General features: G+C 54.3%; 5 protein-coding genes across 5 annotated transcripts; 4 read left to right on the plus strand and 1 right to left on the minus strand.

Moving 5' to 3' along the window:
- Positions 1 to 4,133: 4,133 nt before the first annotated feature.
- On the plus strand, positions 4,134 to 8,705 carry BZA05DRAFT_418800 (uncharacterized protein; the record flags this gene model as incomplete). The annotated part of the gene is made up of 5 exons (XM_051485544.1): positions 4,134 to 4,227; positions 4,351 to 6,193; positions 6,253 to 7,186; positions 7,239 to 7,598; positions 7,653 to 8,705. The coding sequence occupies 5 exons, from the start codon at positions 4,134 to 4,136 to the stop codon at positions 8,703 to 8,705; spliced, it is 4,284 nt and encodes a 1,427-aa protein (XP_051339426.1).
- A 2,969-nt stretch (positions 8,706 to 11,674) lies between these two features.
- BZA05DRAFT_398224 (uncharacterized protein) lies at positions 11,675 to 12,590 on the plus strand. The gene is made up of 2 exons (XM_051483698.1): positions 11,675 to 11,981; positions 12,038 to 12,590. The coding sequence occupies exons 1-2, from the start codon at positions 11,838 to 11,840 to the stop codon at positions 12,389 to 12,391; spliced, it is 498 nt and encodes a 165-aa protein (XP_051339427.1). The 5' UTR covers positions 11,675 to 11,837; the 3' UTR covers positions 12,392 to 12,590.
- A 2,068-nt stretch (positions 12,591 to 14,658) lies between these two features.
- On the minus strand, positions 14,659 to 15,342 carry BZA05DRAFT_398226 (uncharacterized protein). The gene has a single exon (XM_051483699.1). It carries the CDS (start codon positions 15,192 to 15,194, stop codon positions 14,670 to 14,672), a length of 525 nt encoding a protein of 174 aa, XP_051339428.1. The 5' UTR covers positions 15,195 to 15,342; the 3' UTR covers positions 14,659 to 14,669.
- Positions 15,343 to 17,260: 1,918 nt separating this feature from the next.
- BZA05DRAFT_398231 (MRC1-like domain-containing protein) lies at positions 17,261 to 20,204 on the plus strand. The gene is made up of 3 exons (XM_051483700.1): positions 17,261 to 17,777; positions 17,805 to 19,517; positions 19,574 to 20,204. Exons 1-3 carry the CDS (start codon positions 17,322 to 17,324, stop codon positions 20,045 to 20,047), a joined length of 2,643 nt encoding a protein of 880 aa, XP_051339429.1. The 5' UTR covers positions 17,261 to 17,321; the 3' UTR covers positions 20,048 to 20,204.
- Positions 20,205 to 21,236: 1,032 nt separating this feature from the next.
- Positions 21,237 to 22,863, plus strand: BZA05DRAFT_337503 (kinase-like domain-containing protein; the record flags this gene model as incomplete). The annotated part of the gene is made up of 4 exons (XM_051480859.1): positions 21,237 to 21,515; positions 21,594 to 21,748; positions 21,856 to 22,393; positions 22,453 to 22,863. The coding sequence occupies 4 exons, from the start codon at positions 21,237 to 21,239 to the stop codon at positions 22,861 to 22,863; spliced, it is 1,383 nt and encodes a 460-aa protein (XP_051339430.1).
- Between the last annotated feature and the right edge of the window lie 518 nt (positions 22,864 to 23,381).

A 23,381-nucleotide genomic window follows, 5' to 3' on the forward strand; every position in this document is an offset into this window, starting at 1 on the left:
GGGAGACCTGCCGGGTGAGCTTGGGGCCACCTTAGGTCGTGTTCGTGTTGCAGAGTTCATGCCCAAGCCACACACGCCGTCACGTGACATGAGTGGCTTGGCGTGACGTGCCGTGATCTTCGTTGGCCTCGAGTGACAATTTCTGTCCACATCTCTGCGAAACAAATTCCATGGACCAGTCGAACGTGTTGGTGTAGATAGCAATCCATCACGTCGTTTAGATAGCAATCGGTAGATAGATACATCTTAGACTTCTCACTCGACTGTGCGACCAGACTCTGGGCCTGTCCGGTTGTCAGCTGTATCCAGACTCTACCATACAAAATTGAGATACAGTTTGAAACCTTCAGTTTCCGCCCAAGTTAACAATTTGAGAAACTGCATAATAGGCATAAAAAGTGTGGCGTGCTGGGTTGCCGAACAGGTCATCAGGGGAGTTGAGAGTTTGCAGCTGAAGCTGTAGCTTTGGCAACCTTTAACTCGCCAAAATCGCGAATTTTGAAAATGCAGCTGGCAACCGAATAGGTTAGTTGAGTTCAGGGAGCCGCGCAGCTAGTAGCGAATACTTACCTTCATTCACTCATTCACTTTTTCCTTCTTTCTTGCTTTTCAGTCTTTCTTTTTATTGAGCGGGTGGTTGAGCGGAAAGAGTTGGGTGGGAGTTGAATAGGGTGGGAGTTGAGGGGAGAGAGTTGAGCGGGAGTTGAGCGGAGAAGGTTAGGCGGGAGTTGAATGGAGAGGGTTAGGCGGGGGTTGAGCGGGGAGAGTTGGGTAGGAGTTGAATGGAGAGGGATGAGCGGAGCGAGTTGAACGGAGAGGAGCAGGGAAGGTTGAATCGCAGGGTGGGCGGAGAGCAATAGGGAACCGGTATCGAACACACACACACTCTCTCTCTCACCTCAGGGAGCAGCGAGGCACGGATAAGAATGCACTGGCCATCTGCATCCGAGCCGATGATGCACGAGGTGACCGGCTTGTTCTACACACCATTGCGGCATCAGGATGATGACAGCGGGCACGGCTCGCATTGGGGCGTAGATTGAGTGCCAGCCAGGTAGCAGGGTGACTGGGCTTAGAATACCTGCGTGCCGGTTAACCAGATGCTCACGTACCGGTGGTAGGTACTATGGACACCCGAGCGTTCTATGCACCGGCAGAGAGATTCGTCACGGCGATTGCGAGCGATCAGCCACCAAAGGAACATTCAGTCGATCAATCAATCGGCACGGGCAGCGGCACAGGCAGGTCCCTAGAATATCTACCCTGCCATGCCGTAGCCGCGCACAATCCGCTGTCCGGAATCACGACAACCGGGCACACGACGCATCGATCCGTCGATGGCAGCAAGCATGGACCAGATGCTCTGGCTCTCTGGGGGGAGGGGGCGGCTGCCCATGTAGAGTAACTAACGTCAACGTCACCCACATCCCATCCCATCCCCATCCCGTCCCTTGCGTCGCTGGAGACGACGACTAACTAGAGTAGAGTGCCGGTACTATCGACCGTCCGCGACGAGCGAGCTACGGTACTCTATGTACTCTAGACGAGGGCGATAGCTAAAACCCGTGATTGCATCAGAGAGGGTGGGTTGCGTGCGTGCCAGTGTTGAGCCACACTCAATCCGAATCGTGGTGCTGATGAGCTCTTTGGTCATGGTTTCGTATTGCCCGTCTGTGTGGCTGTCGTGAGATGAGTCGAGGATATCAGTTTGATTCCTGATCTCCATCAATCCGATTGACATTCTCCATCAATCTCTCCTTCCCCCGAAAAGCCATACTGCTACCTCCATCCTCGGCCGAAACACTCCCTCATCTTCCCTCCTCCACCCTCATCATACGCATCGCAATCATCATCGTCACCACGGACCACTCCGCAAAATACATCTCCGCCTGCCTCTCTCGCTTGTCGCCCTCCGACACTCCTCCTCCCTACCCCAAGCAAGTACCTTCTGCAGCTCAGCCCTCTCCGACACAACACGATCCCTCCAAATCCTGTTTCATCCTCCTCCTCCAGCTAGCCAGCCAACCGAGAAGATCGATTATTCCCTTCCGTTCTCTCCCCTCCATCCACCTTCCTCTGCATCCCTCCGGGTTCCTCTCTCTCCGATTCGCTCGAGCCCGTTCACTCATCTGCCCTCGCCGCTGCCTCTCCCTCGAAGAAGAATCCGATCCGCCTGCCTGTGGTTAGCTGGCAGCTGTCACTGCATTGCCACTACATACATCCATAACCCGAGCTACAGCTACCTCCATACCTGCCTCCCCATCCGCCACACGAGGCATCAAGCCATCTAATCGCCTCCTTTTTTCCGGCGCAATCATCCCGCACGCAACACCCAATTCGACATATCTTCGGTGTTCTCCTACGCTAGGTAAGCCTGACTGAGGAAAAGCAAATAGAGAGACAGCATTGGCTGGTGACCGGAGACACAATTCAAACAGTTCCCCCAGAAAGAAAGCAGAAGGCAAAAAGACAGGCGTCTATTTATCCCAAGAGACTGGCACTTGAACGAGTCTAATCATGCACCCCCCTACATATTGGGAACTGTTGCATACCGAATGCTAGTATCTTCATACATCCACGCATTATCACATCCCCAACCCTTCAGACACCGCCCCCAGTATCATCCCCAACCCCAGCCTATCCGACCCCCCTCCCCCTCGACCCCCCCAATCCCCCCTCCAGTGGCCCTCCCCGCCCCGTGTTGCACCAAGAACATCCCACCATTCAAACCCCTGTCCGCCCACCCACTGTTACGACGACCCCAACCCTCAACCACCAATCCGCGTCCTCCTCCAAATCCATCACCCGCCAATCATCCAATCCCTAAACTCTGCGCGGCATCAAAAGCCCGCTCTGCTCCACCTCCCCTTCCTCTTCCTCTTTCTCTTCTTCTTCTCCTCCCTTCAATCATCTCACGCCTTCTCTTCCTTCGAATCCATCCATCTCTCTCCCTTCTGCCTGCAAGCGTACATACTCCCCCCCTCTGCCTTCTTGCTCTTTGTTTGCTTCATTGCTGTCCGTAATCGACGCCGAAGCATCGTGTCCTCTATCTCTGTCTCTCTGTCTTGCCCGTGCTTCGCGGTGGCGGCCGCCGTGGTAGCGTGCGTTCGTGTTGGTGGCGGTGATGCTGACAGGCCCTCTACCGAGTCATAGTCCTTCCCTCCTTGACCACGAAACGAATTCCAACTCCTCCATCGGCTCGGTGCTGCCATCAAAACCAACACCTCTGGGTCATCACCACCACATCGAAATTGACATCACTCTCCCTCCCCAACGATCTCTCACGCTTCCGCTTCCCGCCCCTCCCTGCGATCCTTCCCTCAGACAGTCCTCAACCTGATCCGCTAGCTCACCTTGATCCACGTAACTTGTTATCTACCCACATATTCACCACAGACCTCCTCCAGCTCGGCTCCCCTCCCCGAACCACCCCGGTCTCTCACAGCTCAACCGCGGCTGCAGCCTCTCTCGGCCGTGATCTACAGACTTCGAAAAATAGGCAGAATCAATCTGTGACGTCGGTCTCAAACGTTCCCACCCCCTGGCTACCCACCCCCTTCGCCTCGCCTCGGAACTGGAGTCGCTTGTTGTTTCAAAGCTAGGTTACGACTTCCCGCTCAGACGAGACAACGACCGAAGAAACGAGAAAAAAAGAACTCGCGAGGACAGCAGAAGAAGGATCCCACCACCATTACGACATTAACCATTTGTGTATCCACCAGCATAGTCCTTAACTAGCCGGATTGATCTATCTATATAGGCAACATATCTATCGACTTTACCGGCCTACTCCAGATTACCGGATTTAACGTTTAACATCAAGGTGAGTTTCGGGTCCTCCCCACAAATATTAGCTCTCGGAGAGAAGCTTTGCTTTGCGTTGCTTTGCTTTGCTCGGCTCCCGGGTTCATAAGCATCGACTGGAAATGCTAACGGGCCACCCCGATGCCGTCATTAGCTCGCATCGCAACTTTACTCAGGGGCAACTTTGAATTAGCTCCGACACTCGCAACTACATCATAGCAACAGCGTTCTACGCAGTGAGTTTTATCCCTTTCTCCTTCCACAGGCTTGTTTTCCATGTGTTTCGAATCTAACGGACATGCTCAGGCAATCATTAAAACACAACTACCATGGATCCGCAACAGCAGAATCCCACCGGGCCCGGTGGCCGCAGACTACACATTGCGCACAGGAGGTCTCCTTCAGAATTGACGCCATTGATGAGTATGTCGCATTTTCTTCGCAGCAAGGATCCTTCAGTCCCCCAGGCCTCCGTTCCCGGGAGTCCAGTCGTCGAGGAAGATAATTTCAATGCGGCTATCCGTATAGCATGCTTACGCAATACAGTGGAGCAATTGGCTCTCCAGCAGCAGATCGAGATGCTTCAGGCCCAGCAGCAGCAAATGCTGAATGCACATCAACAGTATGCCAACATGGGGCTGCTTCCTCCGGGACAACCTCATCTCGCACCAAATTTTAACCCAATGCAGCACCAGCAGATGGCGGGCATATCGCCGCATCAGCAACAGGCTAACTTTCAGTTCCCGCCTCAGCAACAGCAGGGGGCTGCTCCCCAAGGCGCTCCCACCCAGCCGTCGGCTCACAGGCGGAACGCGTCGGCTATGCCTGGTATGCAGGGCGCGGGCGGCCCCCCACCTGCACCTTCGTCTGGTGCTGCGGGTGGAAACTTCGGAGAGTTTAGCATGCCCGGCGCCGGCGGTAGCGGTGTTCCTCCACGTCGTCCTTCCGGTGGTCCGAGCGATCGTGGGCACCAGAGGCGGCACTCACTGGCCCTACCAGAAGCGAAGAAGGCTGCCGAATTAGCCCAACAACGCCGTGGCCAACCTGGTTTCCAGTTTCCAGCGTCTGGTGGTGGCACTTCAACCAGCCCGGGCGCCGACGCTGCCCCCACTAACACTAACGGTCCTTCGGCTTCCAATGAGACCTTGGCTGCTACTCCTCCGGCGGCCAATCCTCCCGCGCAGCCGAGTGGAACCCAGAACGCTGGCCCTCCTCAGGCTCGATCGATGAGGGGAGGACACGGACGCAGTCAGAGTCTTGCGGTTGGTCTCAATGGCCGGAGCCCCGTCGGTGGTCGCCTCGGTGGATTCCAGTTCCCGCCGCCAGCCGACGCAGGCGCTGGTGTCAATCAGCAGCAGCAGCAGCAGCAGCAGGGTGGCCCGCAGCCCGGTCAGAACGTCGAACGCCGCGGTAGCAACTCTGGGTTCCAAGGCCACGGCCGATCCGCATCGAGAAATTACCAGGACAACTGGCGTAACCCGAACCAAAACCAGTCGAATGCGCCTGTGGATGTTCAGAATCAGAATCAAAACCAACAGTTCAACCAGAGCTTCCAGCCCGGTCACCGCCAGAGAGCGTCGATGAGTGCCTCTATCGGATCATTCCAATTTCCTCCTCAGCCCAACCTCATGATTCCCGGCGCTGCAGGCCAGGGAATTTTCATCAACCCTGCCACGGGCCAACTCTTGAACCCCGGCTTAATCCAGCAGCAGCAACTAACTCAGCTACAGATGCAGCAGGCCGCATTGGGCGCGCAGCAGCTCGGTCTCGGTGGTATGGGCCAGCAAGGCGGTCAGAATCTCTCGAACCAACAGCAGCAGCAACGCAAGACACTCTTTACCCCCTACCTTCCTCAAGCCAGCCTGCCGGCGTTGCTGGGTAATGGACAGTTGGTTGCCGGTATCCTGCGTGTCAACAAGAAGAACCGAAGTGACGCATACGTCTCCACCCAAGACGGGCTGTTAGACGCCGATATCTTCATCTGCGGAAGTAAGGACAGGAATAGGGCGTTGGAGGGTGACTTGGTCGCTATTGAGCTCCTCGACGTGGATGAGGTTTGGGGCCAGAAGCGGGAGAAAGAGGAAAAAAAGAAGCGCAAGGATATTACAGAGAGTACCCGCGGTGCCAACGTTAGCAGTAACAACGTCAACAATAGCTCCAACGATGCCACCGCCGGCGGCGATGGAGAGCAGGCTACTCAGCCCGGCGGCATGCGGAGGCGTGGCAGTCTTCGCCAGAGACCCACCCAGAAGAAGAACGATGACGTCGAGGTCGAGGGACAGTCGTTGTTGTTGGTCGAGGAGGAGGAGATCAACGACGAGCAGAAGCCGCTGTATGCCGGTCATGTCGTTGCTGTCATTGAACGTGTTGCTGGTCAGATGTTTTCTGGGTAGGTCCATCCCTGGAGATTTAGATGTTCGAGACACTTTCTAACCTTATCTCACGCAGCACATTGGGTCTTCTCCGTCCCAGCAGTCAAGCCACCAAAGAGAAGCAGGAGGCAGAAAGAGCCGCTCGGGAAGGTCACAATTCTCGACCGCATCAGGAGCGCCAGCAGGAGAAGCCAAAGATCGTGTGGTTCAAGCCTACGGACAAGAGGGTTCCCTTGATTGCGATCCCCACCGAGCAAGCCCCCCGGGACTTTGTCGAGAACCACCAGTCCTACTCGAACCGCATCTTCGTGGCCTGCATAAAGCGTTGGCCCATCACCTCCCTCCACCCCTTCGGTACCCTCGTCGAGCAACTCGGAGAGATGGGAGACATCAAGGTGGAAACCGACGCACTCCTCCGCGACAACAACTTTGGTCCAGACGAGTTTTCGGAAGCGGTTGTCAGGAACGTCGGTTTCGAGACGTGGTCAGTGGAAGGCGAGGAAGAAGAAACTATTGCTACCCGTAAGGATCTCCGAGCGGAGCACACGTTTAGCATTCTTCCCAAGGAAGGATCCGAGATCAGCAATGCCTTCCACGTGAAGAAAGCCCGGGAAGGTGTTTGGGAGATTGGTGTCCACGTGGCGGATGTCACTCATTTCGTGAAGCCCAACTCTTTGGTGGACCGCGAAGCCAAGAAACGAGGAACTGCCGTCGAACTGGTCAATCGATACGTGCCCATGTTGCCAGCGAAGCTCGGAGAAGATCTGGTTTCCCTGAAGCCCGGTGAGGACAGGTTCGCGTTCAGTGTTGTCTTCAATGTCAACGAAGCCACTGGCGGCATTGACGGCGAGCCCTGGATTGGAAAGACGATCGTCAAGAACGACGCGACCCTTCTCTACAGTGCAGTGGATGCACTGGCCATTGGCAAGAGCGAGACCGAAGGCGAGACCGAGGGCGAGGCGGCACCCGAGGTGGATGAGAGCATCAAGGAGGCTGTTGATGCGCTGAAGGTAAGGCCCACCATTCCATATGGGATATGATCAGTAGCTAACCGTGCTGCAGAAACTCACCAAGAAGTCCCGCGAGCAACGTTACGCTGTCGATGATGTTGTCATCCCAGCGATGCGTCTTCTCTACCAGACCGACGACGAGAATGTTCCCAACACGGAGAACATCTTCGAGACCCGGCTTGCGTACGAAATCGTGGAGGAGCTTCTCATCAAGACCAACTCGCTTATTGCGGAGAAGATTGCGACCGGCTTGCCTGAGAAGGCCTTGCTCCGTCGCCAATCCCCTCCCAATCAGCGCCGTCTGACCACCTTCGGTGAAAGAATCAATAGACTTGGTTACAACGTCGACATCTCCAGCGGTGCATCCCTCATGTCGAGCCTCTTCTGCCTGGAGGATGCCAAAATTCGCAAGGTGAGATATTTAACCCCCCCTACTCCATCGGATCTAACGGCTAATCAATTGTAGGGCATGGAAACTGTCTTGGTGAAGGCTATTCAGCGGGCCAAGTACTATGTAGCCGGAAAGGTCGAAGCCGACCAGCGCGGTCACTACATCTACAACCTCCCGGTGTACACCCACTTTACCAACCCCATTCGTCGCTACTCGGATATCATCGTTCAGCGTCAGCTTGAATCCGTGCTTTCCAACGGCGAAATCGAGTTTGTCGAAGACACTGAGGCTTTGAGCAAGACCGCCGAGCAGTGCAACGTGAAGAAGGATTCCGCGAAGAATGCTCAGGAGCAGAGCATCCACATCGAACTTTGCCGTGCTGTGGACAAGCGTCGCGTGGCTCAGGATGGTGAACTGGTATGCGAGGCCATCGTTATCTGTGTCTACGAATCCGCTTTCGATGTTCTGATCCCCGAGTACGGTTTCGAGAAGAGGGTGCACTGCGACCAGCTTCCGCTCAAGAAGGCTGAGTTCGACAAGACCAACCGTGTTCTCGAGCTCTACTGGGAGAGAGGTGTCGCTTCCAACACCTATGTTCCTGAGGATGAGCGCCCCAAAGGAGCTGCTGCTCTTCGTGCCGCGAATGAAGCCGCTGCTGCCAGTGCCGCTGCCGCCAAGGCAAAGGCTGCTGAGGAGCGGGAAGAAGTCCAACGCAAGGCCATGGATATCTCGTCTCGGCCCAGCCACGAGGAGGATTCACTGTTCGACGATGACTCGGACGCCGGCGAAACCGACGAAGGAGTTGCACTTGCGCCCCCAGCCAACACACGGCCCACGCAGAGCATGCCCGGCTCACCCGCCAAGTCCCCCACTGCGTCTCAAACCCCTCACCGCACCCGATCGGACCCCAAGCTGTCGGTGTCGGCCCACGAGGATGCCGCACCAAAGGACGACGAGCAGGTGTCCAAGAAGGAGAAATACTTTCACATGTTTACCGTGCGCGAAGAAAAGGGCGATAACATTCAGGAGGTCCGAGAACTCTCGAGGGTTCCCGTATACCTCAAGACGGAGTTGAGCAAGAGTCCTCCTTGCCTGACGATCCGTTCCCTGAACCCTTTTGCTTTGTAAAAAGCATAAGTGTGTGTCTTGGGCGATATTCAACATATCGATAGTCTATCTTCATTCGGAGCAGGTTTGTATTTGCAATTGACGTTGAATTATGGGGGAAAGGAGAGAGGGGGGTTTAGAGTCAGTAATGTCTACTACTTAACTTACTTACTTACTTGCTTCTTGCGCCGCCATATGCGATGGAAATACTTTATTTCTCGGGGCTGTTTCGTTTCTTTTCGGTTGTTCGTTCCTGTTAGCTTTTCCTTTGTTTGGGCGAGCTGCTACCGTGTGTTTCGCATCTTGTCTGGTTTGGGATGGCATTGGGTTGGGGATTGGGAGGTTGGGGGTTGAGGGATGAACTTAGGAACGCGTATGTCGTTCATGACGATGATGGCGAATGATGGCGAATGATGAGTTGAGTTGAGTTAAGTAAATATCGTGTTACTGGCGTTTATGACGGGGTGTACCTTGTGATTGATGTGATGTGATGTGATTCCGAACTGAACTGAAGCCAGCCGGTCGAGCCGTAGCCCGTCGAGTACAAAAGAGTGGTCTGGAGAAGAACTCACCACCGTACCGAAATCGAGTACCTATGCAGAATTGACCTAAGCCAGTCGTATCATACAGTAGTAAAAAGTAGGGTGCGATTGATCATTGATACGAGAAGAATACCACAGTCATTACTAGTACTTAAGGGTCCGTAAAATGCGATCTTTTGGAGTATCATGGGGTTTGGTATGTATAGATGCAGTACCTAGCATAACGGATTTGCAAACGGCTCCTTTACCAACCAACACCACGACAGCCTGGTGGTGGGATCGAGAGGAGTTGAATTTTAACACACTTCCTCTCGCGGATATCTCCACTTCTCGTTGACATGTCCACTTCTCGTTGATAGCTCTCCTCTCACTGATAGTTTATCCGTCACTTCTTCCTCTTGCTGATATCTCCTCCTCTCGCAAACTTCCCGCACTACAAGAAAGTCGTAAACGTTTGCTTGCTTGCGTAGGTACAACACATCTTACCCACAGTACGTATTCTTGAAAGTTGAAATTAGAGGTTTTCTACGGTATGCATATCTACCAGATTCAGTGACCGGAGGCTGGAGCATTCTGCTCATCACGGCACGGTATTTCGTCCGTAGAACTTATGTCGTCATGGTTTACCACAGTCTACTATCAGCAGCTACTGGATTATGTAGCATGGCATGGCAACGTTTTCTCTGCACTGGGTAGGTACATAAGTTCTCTGGTAGGTAGTTCTCTGCTATTCTGAACACTGCGTATGTAATATTTTGTATTCGGAAGAACTGCGGTACCGGTAGTTAGTTCTTCCAGCTTTTCAGTACCTAAGGGCCCGTTTGGAACTTTGGATGGCCTCAGTTTTCAGTTCCAGTTTTAGAGCGCAATCCAGTTCCCCGCCGGGACACCGAATACCGTAGTACTGTTAAGCTTCAGTTTCAGTTTCAGGAAAACCTCGAGGTGAACAAAATGTTTGGCAGTTCTCGGTATACCTAGTATTTTTCGATACTGTAGAATTGAGACTACGTATAGGGGGAAAAAAAATACGAAATTCAATCTATATTCTCATGAAGGCTCAGAGGCTGAGACTGCTGGATTTCAATCCGTGCGGTATGTAGTAGGTATGATACTACTTACTGGAGACCGCCGGCATCAATCACATCCCACTTTTTGCTACTGTATGTATTTAAAAGAAGGAGGGAGGGAGGGAAAGCTTAATGCCGACCTCATTAACGATTGGCTGACCTATATACTATAACTCGTCCGCATTTTCTTTTTCTTTTTCCTAGACTGCGGGGTGCATGATCCTAAAGTACTGTATATCTATACTCTCTGCGGCAAAAGGTTGCCGAGTTTCTACAAACAACGAGTCTGTTTGGTTCCCTCTGGTGATGGGGGGATGCGGTGGGGATGGGGATGTGGGTGATGGCTGATGGGGGGATGGGAGGGTGTATAAAATGCATCTGTAATCTGTATCTGCCGAACTCTGGGGCATTGGGTTGTTTATGAGCTATATCCTCCTATGTATTTAACTAGAGTAGTAGAGATGCAGCAACAACAACAGCAACAGGAGCAGGAGCGGTAATGCCCGACGCCCGTTTGCTCAGTGCTGGAGGAGGGAAGAGGGAAGGAAGGAAGATTGGATGAAGACGTTTTACCGTATTGCACTGTGCACATATCGTCCACTGCAGATACACGTTGCAATTTGCTGGCTGGCTGCATGCATTCAGAGGCAGTGGACTGTGGACTGTGGACTGTGGAGGGAGTGGGGCGCTACGTACTCTATTTATATTCGTTTATACTTTGCACTTTACTCCAACTACGCTGTACGCCGTGCGGGTGACGGGCGTGAGCTGAGAGCTGAGCTTAAGCTTCAGAGTCGAGGGTCGAGAGAGTCGAGAGTCGAGAGAGTCGAGAGAGGCATCAGCCCTATTAGGCTTGCGGTGGGGAACATCGGACGGAGCCTAGACAGTATAGTACAGGAGCGTTGGGACTTGGGGAGGAATGTAGATCCGTGAGAGGGAAACAGAGGCAGATGGGCGGACTGACAGAAGCTTCATTTGTTCGCCACTGTTCGCCACCGTTCGCCACTGTTCGCCGCGGAAAAGTATGTAGAGTACACGATCACTACCCTCTAGAGTCTAGAGTAAGTACTCTACATACAGTCCTCCACCTCCTCCACCTCAAGCGGGCGGGAGTTAGCGCACACACTCTACATGACCGTAGCGCAACTATATGCACGCACCCGTTCCGTCCGTCTCGACAGCCAGCCAGAACCAGCAGACAGACATCGCCTCAAAGCGGGCGGGTTCGTGCATGTCCGTCCGTCCACCAGTCCCGGCCAGTCCAGTCCACGTATAGTAGAGTACTCTAGATACGTAAGATCCGATAGGTTTGCTTGCAGACTTGCAGACTTGCAGTGCTGCGGTGCCGCGCACGCACGCCCTCCCTCCCTCCCTCCCTCACGCCCTCACCTCGCCTCACCTCGCGCCCTCTTTGGTTTGCGAAACGTAACGGGTGTGTTCGAGGCGAAGGGCTTGTTCCCTAGGAGGATGGGGGGCGGTGGGGGGGAGGATGGGGGGTATATAAAACGCCCGCGCCCCGGTCCCGGCCCGCACGTTGAATATTTATGAAGTGGAACAAAAGACAAAAACAACCGCCGTCCGCCTCCGCCTCCACCGCCGCCGCCACACCCAGCGCCACCACGACCACGACCGTCACCACCACCGAAAAATCCCGAACCTCCTCACTCGGCTGCTACATCATGTGCTGCGTAAGTTTGCGCCTCCCGCTCCCCCCCTCCCTCAGCAATCTAACACCTAGTGACAGCTCCCCATCCCGACACTGCACCGCAAGCCCTCAGCGACCTCCTCCACCTCCACGACGATAAGCCGCAGCCGGGCGTCGACCGCCTCACCGGACAGCTGGTCGTCGTCGTCGTCGTCGTCGTCAACGGTACAACAACAGGAGGAGCACGTAGCGCCGCGAATAGTGTCCAGCAAGGCTGTGCGCGTGAACCGGCACGCGACGCCGCAGCGCGTGGCGTCAAAGGTTGTGCGCGTGCGCCATCACAGACCCAAACGGGTCGGCGGGAATTGTCACTGCGAGAATGTTGCTACGACGGGAGACGAGGCTGCGGATGCGGCCAGGAGGAGGGTCGTCAGGGAGGTTTATAGCACGTAGGTAGGGTGCGAGGGTTTTGATTTGCGGTTTTGGAATTAAGTGGGAATTGGCGGTTGCGAGTTTACGTTTGCGTTGCGAGACGGTGTATAACTGAGGGGGCATTTTTTTTTCTTGTGTGTTTCTTTTTCTTTCTTTTCCTTTTCCGTTTCTTTTCTTTTCCTGGACGTTTGTTTTGAGGGTCTGTTATCTTTTTTTCCGGGGGGGGGGGGGGAGGGGGGTTCGAACTTCGACTACCTAACTGGGGGGAGCGAGCGGGCGCATGGAATTGCCTTTTTGGAATTATGTTGCTTTGTATCTATGGGGAGGATCGGGTGAGGGGGGGGGGGGGGGGGGGGTACGTGGGGGTCCACTTTCTGTGGGAGGAAACTGCACTGGGGGAAACTGCGCTGTGGAAATGCAGATTTATCGAGGAAAAATAAGATGCTGCGATTGTGGTAGTTGCTCAAGATGGGGGGGGAGGGTTGCTGCGGTTTGATAACTACTACCTACTCTATATCAGGCGCGGAATTCACTTGAGCGTGTATATACCTACTACATACTACATATAGTATCGGTGCGTATCTGCCCCGCCGCGAATCGTTATAGTGGATGTTATTTAGGTAGTAGGTACTCTACGACCGGCTGTAGTTACTGGAGCCTGGTGATGGTGATGGTGATGGTGGTAGTGGTGGTGATGGTGAGCTGGTGGTTTAAATAAAAGCACTATCATATGTATTGTACATAAGTAATTACTTCGAATCGAAGCCTCCAGGCTCGAGGCCCTTGGCGTTGAACGGAAGCTAGTTCTCGCCGCTGACGATGTTTGGAATTCGTATGTATTTACTCCAGAGTCCGGTAGGTAACTACAGCCGACTGCGGCTTCCATTTCGAGCGTACATACGAGCCTTTGGTATCGTGGCAGACATGGTAGAGTACTCCACATACCCACATACCTGCCGTGTAGTAGTTGCCGGTAGTGCTCGAGGCGGGAGTGTCAGACGGTCTCACTCTCGGAAGCTCCCTCGAGCAGGCAACTGGTATGTCTACTACATACCAGAGATATACCTAGTACATATATCCAGCTCACCATGTGGCCTGCTGCGGCTGCACCGTGCTACGCGGATACCTGCAGCGAGGCGACATCCGGTGGCGGTAGGCAAGTACGTACTAGGTAGGCTGGCGAACACTTGCAAACACCGCGGATGGTTCATGGGGTGTCACTCGCGGGACAGCACTGGATGGCTGGGTGGGCGGTGGGAAAAGACCGGTGTGTGAGTGCGAGGCTCCGGTAAACGGTTATGTTCGGGAGTATCTTCGTCGGCTGGGAGCTCACTGATATCGTGTATTGTGGGTGAGGCGGGAGCTCGAGAGTTGAGAGCTGGCGGTGGTGAAAGGCTCATCTGATTTCTCGACGCCGCGTGGAGATGGGGTGTTCCGGGTGATCGGGTCTGGACTGGAATGGAATGGAATGTTGGGCGAAGAAGGAAGTCGATGCCGGCTGGTAGCTCTAAGTCTGGTGTGGGAACGCTCTGACTTCAATAGGTAGTAGCTAACTGCCCAGTTTGCTTCCGAGCTCGAGCTCCCAATACGGTAGCTACTGCACGCAGGATCCAATCCCGCCTATGTACGAATGTAGTGGCCGTTTTCGCTGACTTGACTCTATGTACGCTGAACGCCGGCAAGTACCACGGGAACGTAATCGCCCAATATACCTAACGAGTGCTTGCGACTCGCAGGACCACAGCCCATTACTCATCACTCATCACTCAACCTCGATTCCTCGTAGCCGAGTTGCAGGTGAGACCGGAGGCCGGCATATGATCTTCCCCAGGAATTGTGTATTAATTTATTCTCGAAGCCGTTTCGAGGGCGGAAAAGAAAAAAGCTTGTTTTGTATCATACGTGCTCCTGCAATAACTTCTGACATCTACGGATTACATACATTCGATCACCACCACCGCCGCTGCCGCCGCGCGCCGCCCGCCAGTTTTACATACAACAGACATTAAATCATTACAACGTGGCATTCATGACCCAGCCCGACCCACCCAATCCCTTCACCCCCAGCTGCCCGCAGCTTCCCCCTCCCCCTCCCCCTCCCCTTCCCCTTCCCCTTCCCTGCACCTCCAGCCCACTCACTTAAACAACCAACTCGCCTCCCTAAACGCAGCGGTCCTAGCGGGCTGTCCCGCCTCTCCCTCACATGCGGCCGCTAGCTCGTCTGCACTCTTGCCCAGCACGGAGTTGCGGTACATGCCGAGGGTGAGCTTTGACTCGCAGGCTGCGCGCGCCGGCAGCATCACCGTGCTCGGGATCGTGGGCGGTAGCTGCGAGATCCGGCTCGCGTAGCCCCCGCTGCCGCTGCCGCCGGAAAGGTTGTTGCCGCGGGATTTCTGCAGGCGCGTCGGTCTGCGTTTAGTGGGAGGTGGAGTGGAGGAGCGGGAGGAGGAGGAGGAGGAGGAGCGGGAGGACAGGGCGCAGCAGCTCGAGGGAAGGCGTACCCAGAAACACATTTGGAGGGAGCTGGGTATGCTGGTGGTGTTTTTTGGTTGGTTGGTGGGCGGGCGGGCTGCGAGGCTGTCGGGGCGAAGGGAGGCGACGACGAAGGGAGCGGAAGGCTACACTGCACTGTACTGGTGAGCCGCGACGTGGAGTTTGCGTGTGTGTGTATGAGGTATGTATGTACGGTGCGGGTATGCGACGGCGGCGGCGGCGACGGAGATGTTGAGGAGAATTCAGAAGATGAGACGAGGCGAGGCGACAAATAGATGGAGTAACTAAGATCGTGCGTGTCGGAGGGATGTGCCTGCCATTGACGTGGCATATGTATCTCACGTCAAAGCATGGCTGGCATGGCTGGCGAGAGTGAGTATGCAAGGTCGTGTGGTCGGGCCAATCATGACTTGGCCAGAACTGCGTTCTGTTTCGCTATGGCGGCGGGGCTGAGACATTGTGAGAGCTGCACTTTGTGATGATTTTTTGTGCAGCAAGGTGATTTGATTGGTCATGGATCATGGCATACGTGGAGTGGACACCGGAGCCTGGAGGTGAGTCTGCCCCCACGGGAAAACACATGACACGATATCTATTCGACTCAATGAGCCCTTCCCGACGCTGGAAGGGACTGGAGCTTCTCGTGAGGATTTCGAAGTAAGCAGAGTAAGGAAAAATCGATTCTCTCGTAGGACATCGGGTCGAATGATACCCATGAAGCCAGCCAACTGCCAGCAGCCATTAGGCAACCCCTATCCGGCAAGGGCGTCAACTCCCCACGCTAGAGTATCCGATCCCTACTCTACTCTACGCGCAGCGCGGTTGGTTCCATGATCCATCGCGTCCCAAAAGCCAATCCGTAAACAAATCCTCGCGTCCACTTCGACCAGAACCACCTTCCACACACAAACACGAAAACCCAATGTCCTCCTCCCTACGCTCCTCGCCTGCATCAACACCCCGTCGAAGTCGCGTCGCGTCTCCAATAGTCCTCACACCTCGCTCGAAAATCGCTGCGTTGCTGGCAGATTCCGACGACGACGAGGATGCGACGACTAAACTTACGAAGAAATTAGATGGTACCGACCATGAAGAAGAGGAGGAAGACGATGAGGATGAGGATGAAGTACCGCTACGACCGCGAGGAAAGCTGGCGAGTAGGATGTACGCCGCCAAAGATAAAGCCTCCGAAGCCGACGCGGGCGCATACGAACGTGTAAAACAGAGTCTACTCGCAGGAGACGAAAAGGAGGCCGCCACCACAGCCGATTCCGGCGAAGATGCCGAGGGCGATACCGAATCGGAAGAAGATATACCACTACGCCCCCGCGGCAAGTTGGCGAGCAGGATGTACTCCGACTCCACCACCGACGCCGCCACGCCGAAAAAAGACGACACCGCATACGAACGTGTAAAGCGCAGTCTCATCGCCGAACGGGATAAATCGGCCACGCCGGGTCCGAAGTCGAGAGGGTCGATGGGCGCGGATGGCAGCGAGAATACGCCGATTCCACCGAGGAGGAGGCCTTCGGGTGGCATCTTTTCGTCTCCTGTGGCTTCGCCGGCACGCCCGAAGGCACTGAAGACGGCGGAAACGATACCGGAGGAATTCTTTAGCTCTGATTCTTCGGACGAGGAGTTGCAGCCCTTGGACACGAAGAATGCGCGCTTCATGGCGCTGGTGCAGAAGAAGCGGAAGGAGCGCGAGGCGGCGATGGCCGAGAAGGCGATGGCCGAGAAGAAGCGGAAGGAGCACGAGGCGGAGATGGACAGATGGGCAATGAAAGATGCAGCAAACTTTGAGGCAGATAATGAGAAGGAGTGCCGGGCGTTGGAGGAGCAATTTGACCTACCGCCTGGGAGTATGACGGAGCAGTACAAGAAGAAGAAGGGTCCTCCTCGGAGGAACGCGAGTAAGAAGGCTTTGGAGGAGATGCACAAGGAAACCCAGCGACTGGCGAGGAGTATACAGCTTGCTCATGGGGCCCATGCGAAGAAGAAGATCACCAAGCAGAGTTTGTTTGAGAAGTTCAACTTCGCGACGACGACTACTGCGGAAGAGTCGGCAGCCGCACCCCCGGCTTCTACGAAATTGAGCTCTTTCGTCGCCTCCGAGTCGGATGCAATTCCTACAACTACTGCAACTTCGCCACCATCCGACCCGACAGAAGTGAATCAGGCGAACCAAGAAGATTCAGAAGACCTCCCAGACGTTGCCGACCTCCTTCGGGGAATTTCATCACCGCCCAAGCAGAGCAAACCATCAGATGCCGATGATACTCCTCGGCCGAAGACCGACAAGGGAAAAGGTAAAGCTGCGGGCAAAGGCAAAGGCAAAGACAAGGCGGTTGAAGTCGGACCAGCCCCGCCGTCCAAGCAGAAGAAGCAGCTGCCCCACGTCAAGGTTATTCTTCCGAAGCATAACCCGGTAGACGATTCCGACTCCGACCTGGAGATTATGAATCCTGAGGACGAGGCGAAACAGCTGCTTTCGGAGAAACAGAAACTCATTGCATCAATGCGTCGTCCCCGACCACTGCCCAAGCAACAAGCTAAATCGCCAAACGGAAAAGTACAGGTCTCTGCGAAACTGCTCCATCAGCAGCTGCTCCAGAAAAGCCGTCTCCAAGCGATCAAGGAGCGGGAGGACAAAATTGAAGAGCTGAGAGCAAAGGGTGTCATAATCCAGACGCCCGAAGAGAGGGAAAAGGCGATGCGTGAAGTCGAGTCTCTGGTCGAAAAGGCGCGGAAGGAGGCGCTGGGAATCAAGAGGCGCGAGCAAAGAGCAGAAAAGCTAGCGAGGGGTGAGAATGTGAGTGACCATGAAGACGCTGAGTACGAAGAGTTGTTGGAGAGCGAGGTGGAAGATAGTGAATCTCCGGAGAAAGACGAAATGGAGACCGACGAAGAAGAGGAAGAGGAAGAGGAAGAAGAAGAAGAAGAAGAAGAAGAAGAAGAAGAAGAAGAAGAAGAAGAAAAGAGGGGTAATGAAATGATTGATGGTGAGGCCGACGAATCAGGACCGGAGAAAGAGGATGTCGAGATGGACGCCCCGGAGGCGACGGCGAAGGACGTTGCACCATCAGCGGCGTTTGGTCTGTCGTCAATGAATCAGGGAGACCGAGACTCTGTTTCTCTGACACCTCGTCTTTCGGCTATGCCGGCTGTCGACGATGACTTTGACGATGACGATGATGGTGGATTCGCTCCTTTCCAGCGCAAGCTGCCCCACAAGAAGCTACGGGTCACGGATGACGACGACGGAGATGAGAACGCTATGGACACCGACACGGTTATCTCGTCGACCCCGCAGGGACCTAAAATTCCAGACATGTTCAAGAACATGGCCCAACCTTCACCTATAGGGATGACCCAGCTGTTTGCTGGGTCTATGGCCAGCAATGCTCCGTTCGGTACGCCTAGTGAAGATATCGGAAAGAAGGTTGATGGGATGAGACAACTTCCTGACGATATCCTACCAAACTCGCAAGCGCCTGTATTGGAAGATTCGGTACCGGACAGACAAGCGGGAGCAGGTTTAGAACTTCACTATTCGCAGACCCAGGTCGACAACGCGGATTCACTGCCGGTCTTAACTCTAGAGTACTGTCAGTCTCAAGTCAGCGTCGACTCGCAACAGATGCTAGATCCTACGCAAGATAACGGATTCGAGAGAGTGTCTCCTGGACCAGCTAGGTTCGAGACCTCTCCTGAGCCTGAGGCCCGTGAGGCAAGCGTATCGGCCCAGCCCGTGGACGAAGAGTTCACCGAACCTAAAAAGCGAGGTCGCTTGACTAGGAAAGTTGCGGACTTTTCGGATGAAGAAAAGGACTCCAACGCCAATGATTCTGCGGACGATTCTGTGGATTTTGCGGATGATGAGGACATGCAGGATGCTTTTGCTGTCATGAAGAAAGCCGCTAAAAAACCTAAGGCTCCCGAAAAGCCTTACGACAAGAAGAACTCCGAAGCTAAGGGGATGGTGCACGAACAAGCTGAAGAGTCCGAGGATGAGTATGGCGGGATCGGTGGCCGCTCGGACGATGATGAGGGTGATGGTGATGTGGCGGACGATGAAGAAATGAAGGACTTGCTCGACGACGAGCACCAGGACATCGACGAGAACGCCATGGCCGCCTTCTACGCTGAGCGTGAGAAAACACGAGATGAGAAGGAAGTCAACCGTCTTTTCCGCGATCTCCAGAACGGCTTGTTGCGGAAGAAGCGGGGCGCCGATTTCGACCTGGATGACGATAGCGACGACGAGTATATGGCGCAGGAGCGCAGAAGGCGGCAGAAGAGGCGACAGATGGCGCAAATCCGCAAGGCATTGCTGCAAGACGAAAAATTGGGCAAGATTGCGGCTGATCCCAAGAAGGCCGCTTTCTTCAAGGTGCTTGAGGATAATGGCAGCGACGATGAAGGTGACTTCTTAGACCAGACCGAGGACGACTTTTTGGCGAACCTCGATGCCTCGCAATCGCAAGATGTACAGGTACAGGCTCCTGAAGAGAACGCCGAGGAAGAGCCGTTCGGTAGTCAGGCCAGTGATGCGGAAAGTACACCCTGGCCCCAGCCGCAACAGCTGGCTCAAGAACGACGGCCTGTACGCACCAAGAAGAGTAAGAAACAAGGTCTTATTGAGATCAGAGAGGTAAACTTAGCCACGTTCTTTATCTGCAGCATTCACAAAACTAATTCGCCATATAGACGCTCTGCGCGATGGGCGTGGAAGAGCCTTCCCTCCTGGACGCCAGTGAGAGTGAATCCGAGGACGAATTCGACGAGGATTCGCAACGCCGCCGAGCCAGCGCTACCTCTGTTATCGATCGTACTCTCTCACGCTCCTCATCTTCATCGCTCTCCACCTCCTCTAAACTCGCGTTCCAATCACGCGATAATAGCGCGCCGTCTGGATTCAAGGTACCTGCACTACTGCGCCGAGCAACTAGTAACCTCTCGGTCGAAAGTCAAGGCCAGGTCACCACCGAGCGAAGCTTGGGCGCCGATAGCCAGGGCCTCAAGAAGGGCGGCGGAAAGGGCTCCAGTATCAACTTCCATTCGAAGGCCAAGGTCAACCTGGTGGAGAAGAGCGAAGAGAAGAGAAAGGCCGACAGAGCCAAGGAGGGACGGCAAAGAGTCAAGAAAGGCCTGGGTGCGCTCGGTAAGGGGTCCTTTTCATAAAGTGGAATTGCACGTTTTTGGAAAGCATCGGCTTGGGTTACGAAAGGATGGAGTTTGCGGTGTCATTTTGGTTGGTTGGGAAACGCCTATATGTTTGTAATCTAGATACCTATTCCCGATCGTGAATGTATGTGCATCGTGCTGTCTTTCGACCGGGATCCGTTTTTAGAGCTTCGTTCTGTGCAATGTACATCATGCGACGCTGCAGGAGTAGTCGGACTTCCCAGCGGCGCGGACTGCACGGATCCGCAGCGGTCTGCAGCGGCAGCGGGCGCGAGGATTGATATCCAGTTCGGGCACAGCGGGTCACTCGAGTTCGGTGTATAATGCTCATTTGCAAAGATCGTTTAATCGGTGTCCCATACTTGGTCAATCATTGCTGCAGAGAATCCTTCTCATTGTTGATGGTGGCCGCTCAGGGGTTTTTTATTCGCCCTCACCATGTCCGCTCATCGGGCTTACGGGAACCAATGCCCATCTGCGGGGCTGCCACCGCAAAGCTCTGACTTCACGTGAACACCCCTCGCAGCGCTCTCTTGCATCCCAACGGGAAACCAACTGCATATGGACGGGTACACCATTTCCTGATATAGCATCGCGGTTGTTATTTATGTAGAGCAGCGAAAAAACCGATGGCGAAATAAATCGAATTGGGTGTGGTTTCTGTTGGTATGGTTTGCGGGCGCCAAAGAGCCCCCCCTCCTCCACTTGGATGTGAGCGAAGCAAGCTGCCGCTCCTGGTCTAGCCGCCTCCCCTCCTTTCTTTTGAACTGCAACCCAACCTCCACCCCTCATCCACCCCCGACCGACTATCTGACCTACCCCCTCCGCCCGCCTTCAACTTTCAGTCTCTCCCTTCTACGACTACTATTTCTGAACGCGCCCTCCCGCAACCCTAAGTACTCTTCAGTCCCCGAAAGACTGTGCAGTACATACGGGCTTCGGCAACGCGTTAGCACCACCACCGCCACTCACCCCTGGATCAGACCAGGTACCTGCTGCTACGGGGTGCTCTTACGGTTTCATATTTTCAAGATCTCTACTCTTGAATCTCTGACCTCTCCACACTCCCGCCCTACCTCTGTGTTCAACACCATCACCCGAACTCTCCTATCACCGACTCGTGTAGCTCTCCAGACCATACCCCCCCTCATATCGCCACCCGAGTTCAACCTACCTACGATCCACCATGTCCGAAGAAGGTGGTCTCAAGCCGAAGACGCTGAAGCGCAAGAACCTCAAGGGACTCAAACTGGCCGAGCCGGCACTTAAAGCGGCGCCAAAAGAAGTTGTTTACGACGACGAAGATGCGCTTAACAGCCAGCTCGACACGCTAGAGATCGGTGTGGAGTTTAGGTTGGATCTACGGGCTGAGGACTTGCTGGTTATCCATGAGCTCGGAGCTGGCAATGGTGGTACTGTCAGCAAGGTCATGCATCAGACACTCAAGACGGTCATGGCGAAGAAGGTACGGCTCCCTCGGCCTCTAACTGTGGTGAAGCTGGAGACGAGAGCTTGTAACTGACCACCGTGCCACATGATTTAGGTTATTCACATCGACGCAAAACCCAAGGTCCGCAAGCAGATCGTCCGGGAGCTACACATCATGCACGAATGTCACTCGCCATACATTGTGTCGTTCTATGGAGCTTTTTTGAATGAGGGCGACGTGGTGATGTGCATGGAATACATGGATTGCGGGTATGTTCCTTTCTGACGCCCCCGCCCCGACCATCTCCTGCTCTGCTCTCCCGCTTCAATATCATAGTGCTTCATGACAGCTGATAAATGGATGATTGCTCCGCTAGATCCCTTGACAACATCGCCAAAAAGATCGGTCCCATTCGTGTCGATGTGCTGGGCAAAATATCGGAGGCTGTTGTCGAGGGTTTGCACTATCTCTACAACGAGCACAAGATCCTTCATCGCGACATTAAACCCTCCAACATCCTTGTCAATTCGCGCGGACGAATCAAGCTGTGCGATTTTGGTGTTTCAGGAGAGCTCATCAACTCTATTGCAAACACCTTCGTTGGAACCTCGACCTACATGGCACCTGAGCGGATACAAGGTGCCCAGTACTCGGTCAAGTCGGACGTGTGGAGTTTGGGCTTGACGCTGTTGGAACTGGCCATCGGTCGGTTTCCATTCGATGCCGATGGGTCGGCTGCAGGCACCCGTGCGAGCGCGGGGCCTATGGGAATCCTCGATCTATTGCAGAAGATCGTTAACGAGCCGGCGCCGAGGCTGCCGAAGAATGTGGCCTTCCCCCCAAGTTTGGAGCTTATGATCGAACACTGCTTGATCAAGGATCCGGACAGTCGGCCGTCGCCCGAAGAGCTGTTGGTATGTTGTATTTGTCTTTCTGACTTTTAGTGAGCAGAATTGCTGACGAGTTATGACAGTCTGAACCATTCATGCGAAGTGCTAAGGCTACCAACGTCGATCTGGAGGGATGGGCGTGCGATGTGATGGAGAAGATCACAGGAAAGCCCCACGTGCGAAATCGATCTTCGGTGCACGTGATACTACCCAAAGTCGGCCAGCCCAGGCCGATTTCCAGAATCGACGGCCCTGCTCCTTCGGCACCTCGGAGACCGTCCGGACCTGCCATGGAGCCTTCTGGTCGCCGCCAGTCTGGTGCGGAGGGTGCGATGCCGCCACCGCCCGCCCCGAAGGCTAATGGGGATCGCGAGCGCGATCGCGAGGCACAGCGTCTGCACGCGTACCGCCAGGCAAGCAGTGGAATGTCAGGCGGAGCGCTACCGCCGACACCTCCGGCTAAGGGTGTCTCAAATGGATGGGACAGGAGATAATAGGGTTGCATGATCCAAGCATCCTTTTGCTTTGTGGTTTCTTCTCGAACATTTTGAGCTTTGTCTTTTTGCGTTGGACGTTGATGTTGTTGTTGCTGCTGCTATGAGTATACCAGTTGAATTCAGTTTGAAGTCTGTGATTTTTGGTGAGAAAGCATACTTATGGGATTCCCCTTTTGTTCATTCTTCATTTTGGATCGTTTTTGGAATGCGGGTCAATCATTAATCGTCTGTCTATTCGTATCTGTCTGTACTGGAGCAAGCGCGTGCGCAATGGGCTAATTTGTTCTGTCGGTGGTTGTATTTGGGATTGATTGATGCAACTTTATTCTTTATTTTCTTTCTTTAACTCTGGAAGAGAGATAACAATGACAACAATGCCAGTGGTAAATATTGCCGCCTGTAGACGCCGACTGATTGTGTCTTCCGGGCGAGAGGTGGTGATGGCCTTCTTTTTGTTTCATCATATTGCATTCGACCGTTTTCGATCACGACAAGTCATGCGCATTTGATCCCAT

This window comes from Tricharina praecox (genome assembly GCF_024521635.1).
Source record: "Tricharina praecox strain CBS 144465 chromosome Unknown BZA05scaffold_12, whole genome shotgun sequence".
NCBI classification, from domain to species: Eukaryota; Fungi; Ascomycota; class Pezizomycetes; order Pezizales; family Pyronemataceae; genus Tricharina; species Tricharina praecox.

Coding starts and splice junctions, on each gene's coding strand:
- BZA05DRAFT_398224 (XM_051483698.1), top strand. CDS start 11,838: ATGAAGTGGAACAAAAGACAAAAACAACCGCCGTCCGCCTCCGCCTCC. Junction 11,982..12,037: donor GCTGCTACATCATGTGCTGC/GTAAGTTTGCGC, acceptor ACCTAGTGACAG/CTCCCCATCCCGACACTGCA.
- BZA05DRAFT_398226 (XM_051483699.1), bottom strand. CDS start 15,194: ATGCCACGTCAATGGCAGGCACATCCCTCCGACACGCACGATCTTAGT.
- BZA05DRAFT_398231 (XM_051483700.1), top strand. CDS start 17,322: ATGAATCCTGAGGACGAGGCGAAACAGCTGCTTTCGGAGAAACAGAAA. Junction 17,778..17,804: donor TGGAGACCGACGAAGAAGAG/GAAGAGGAAGAG, acceptor GAAGAAGAAGAA/GAAGAAGAAGAAGAAGAAGA. Junction 19,518..19,573: donor GTCTTATTGAGATCAGAGAG/GTAAACTTAGCC, acceptor TTCGCCATATAG/ACGCTCTGCGCGATGGGCGT.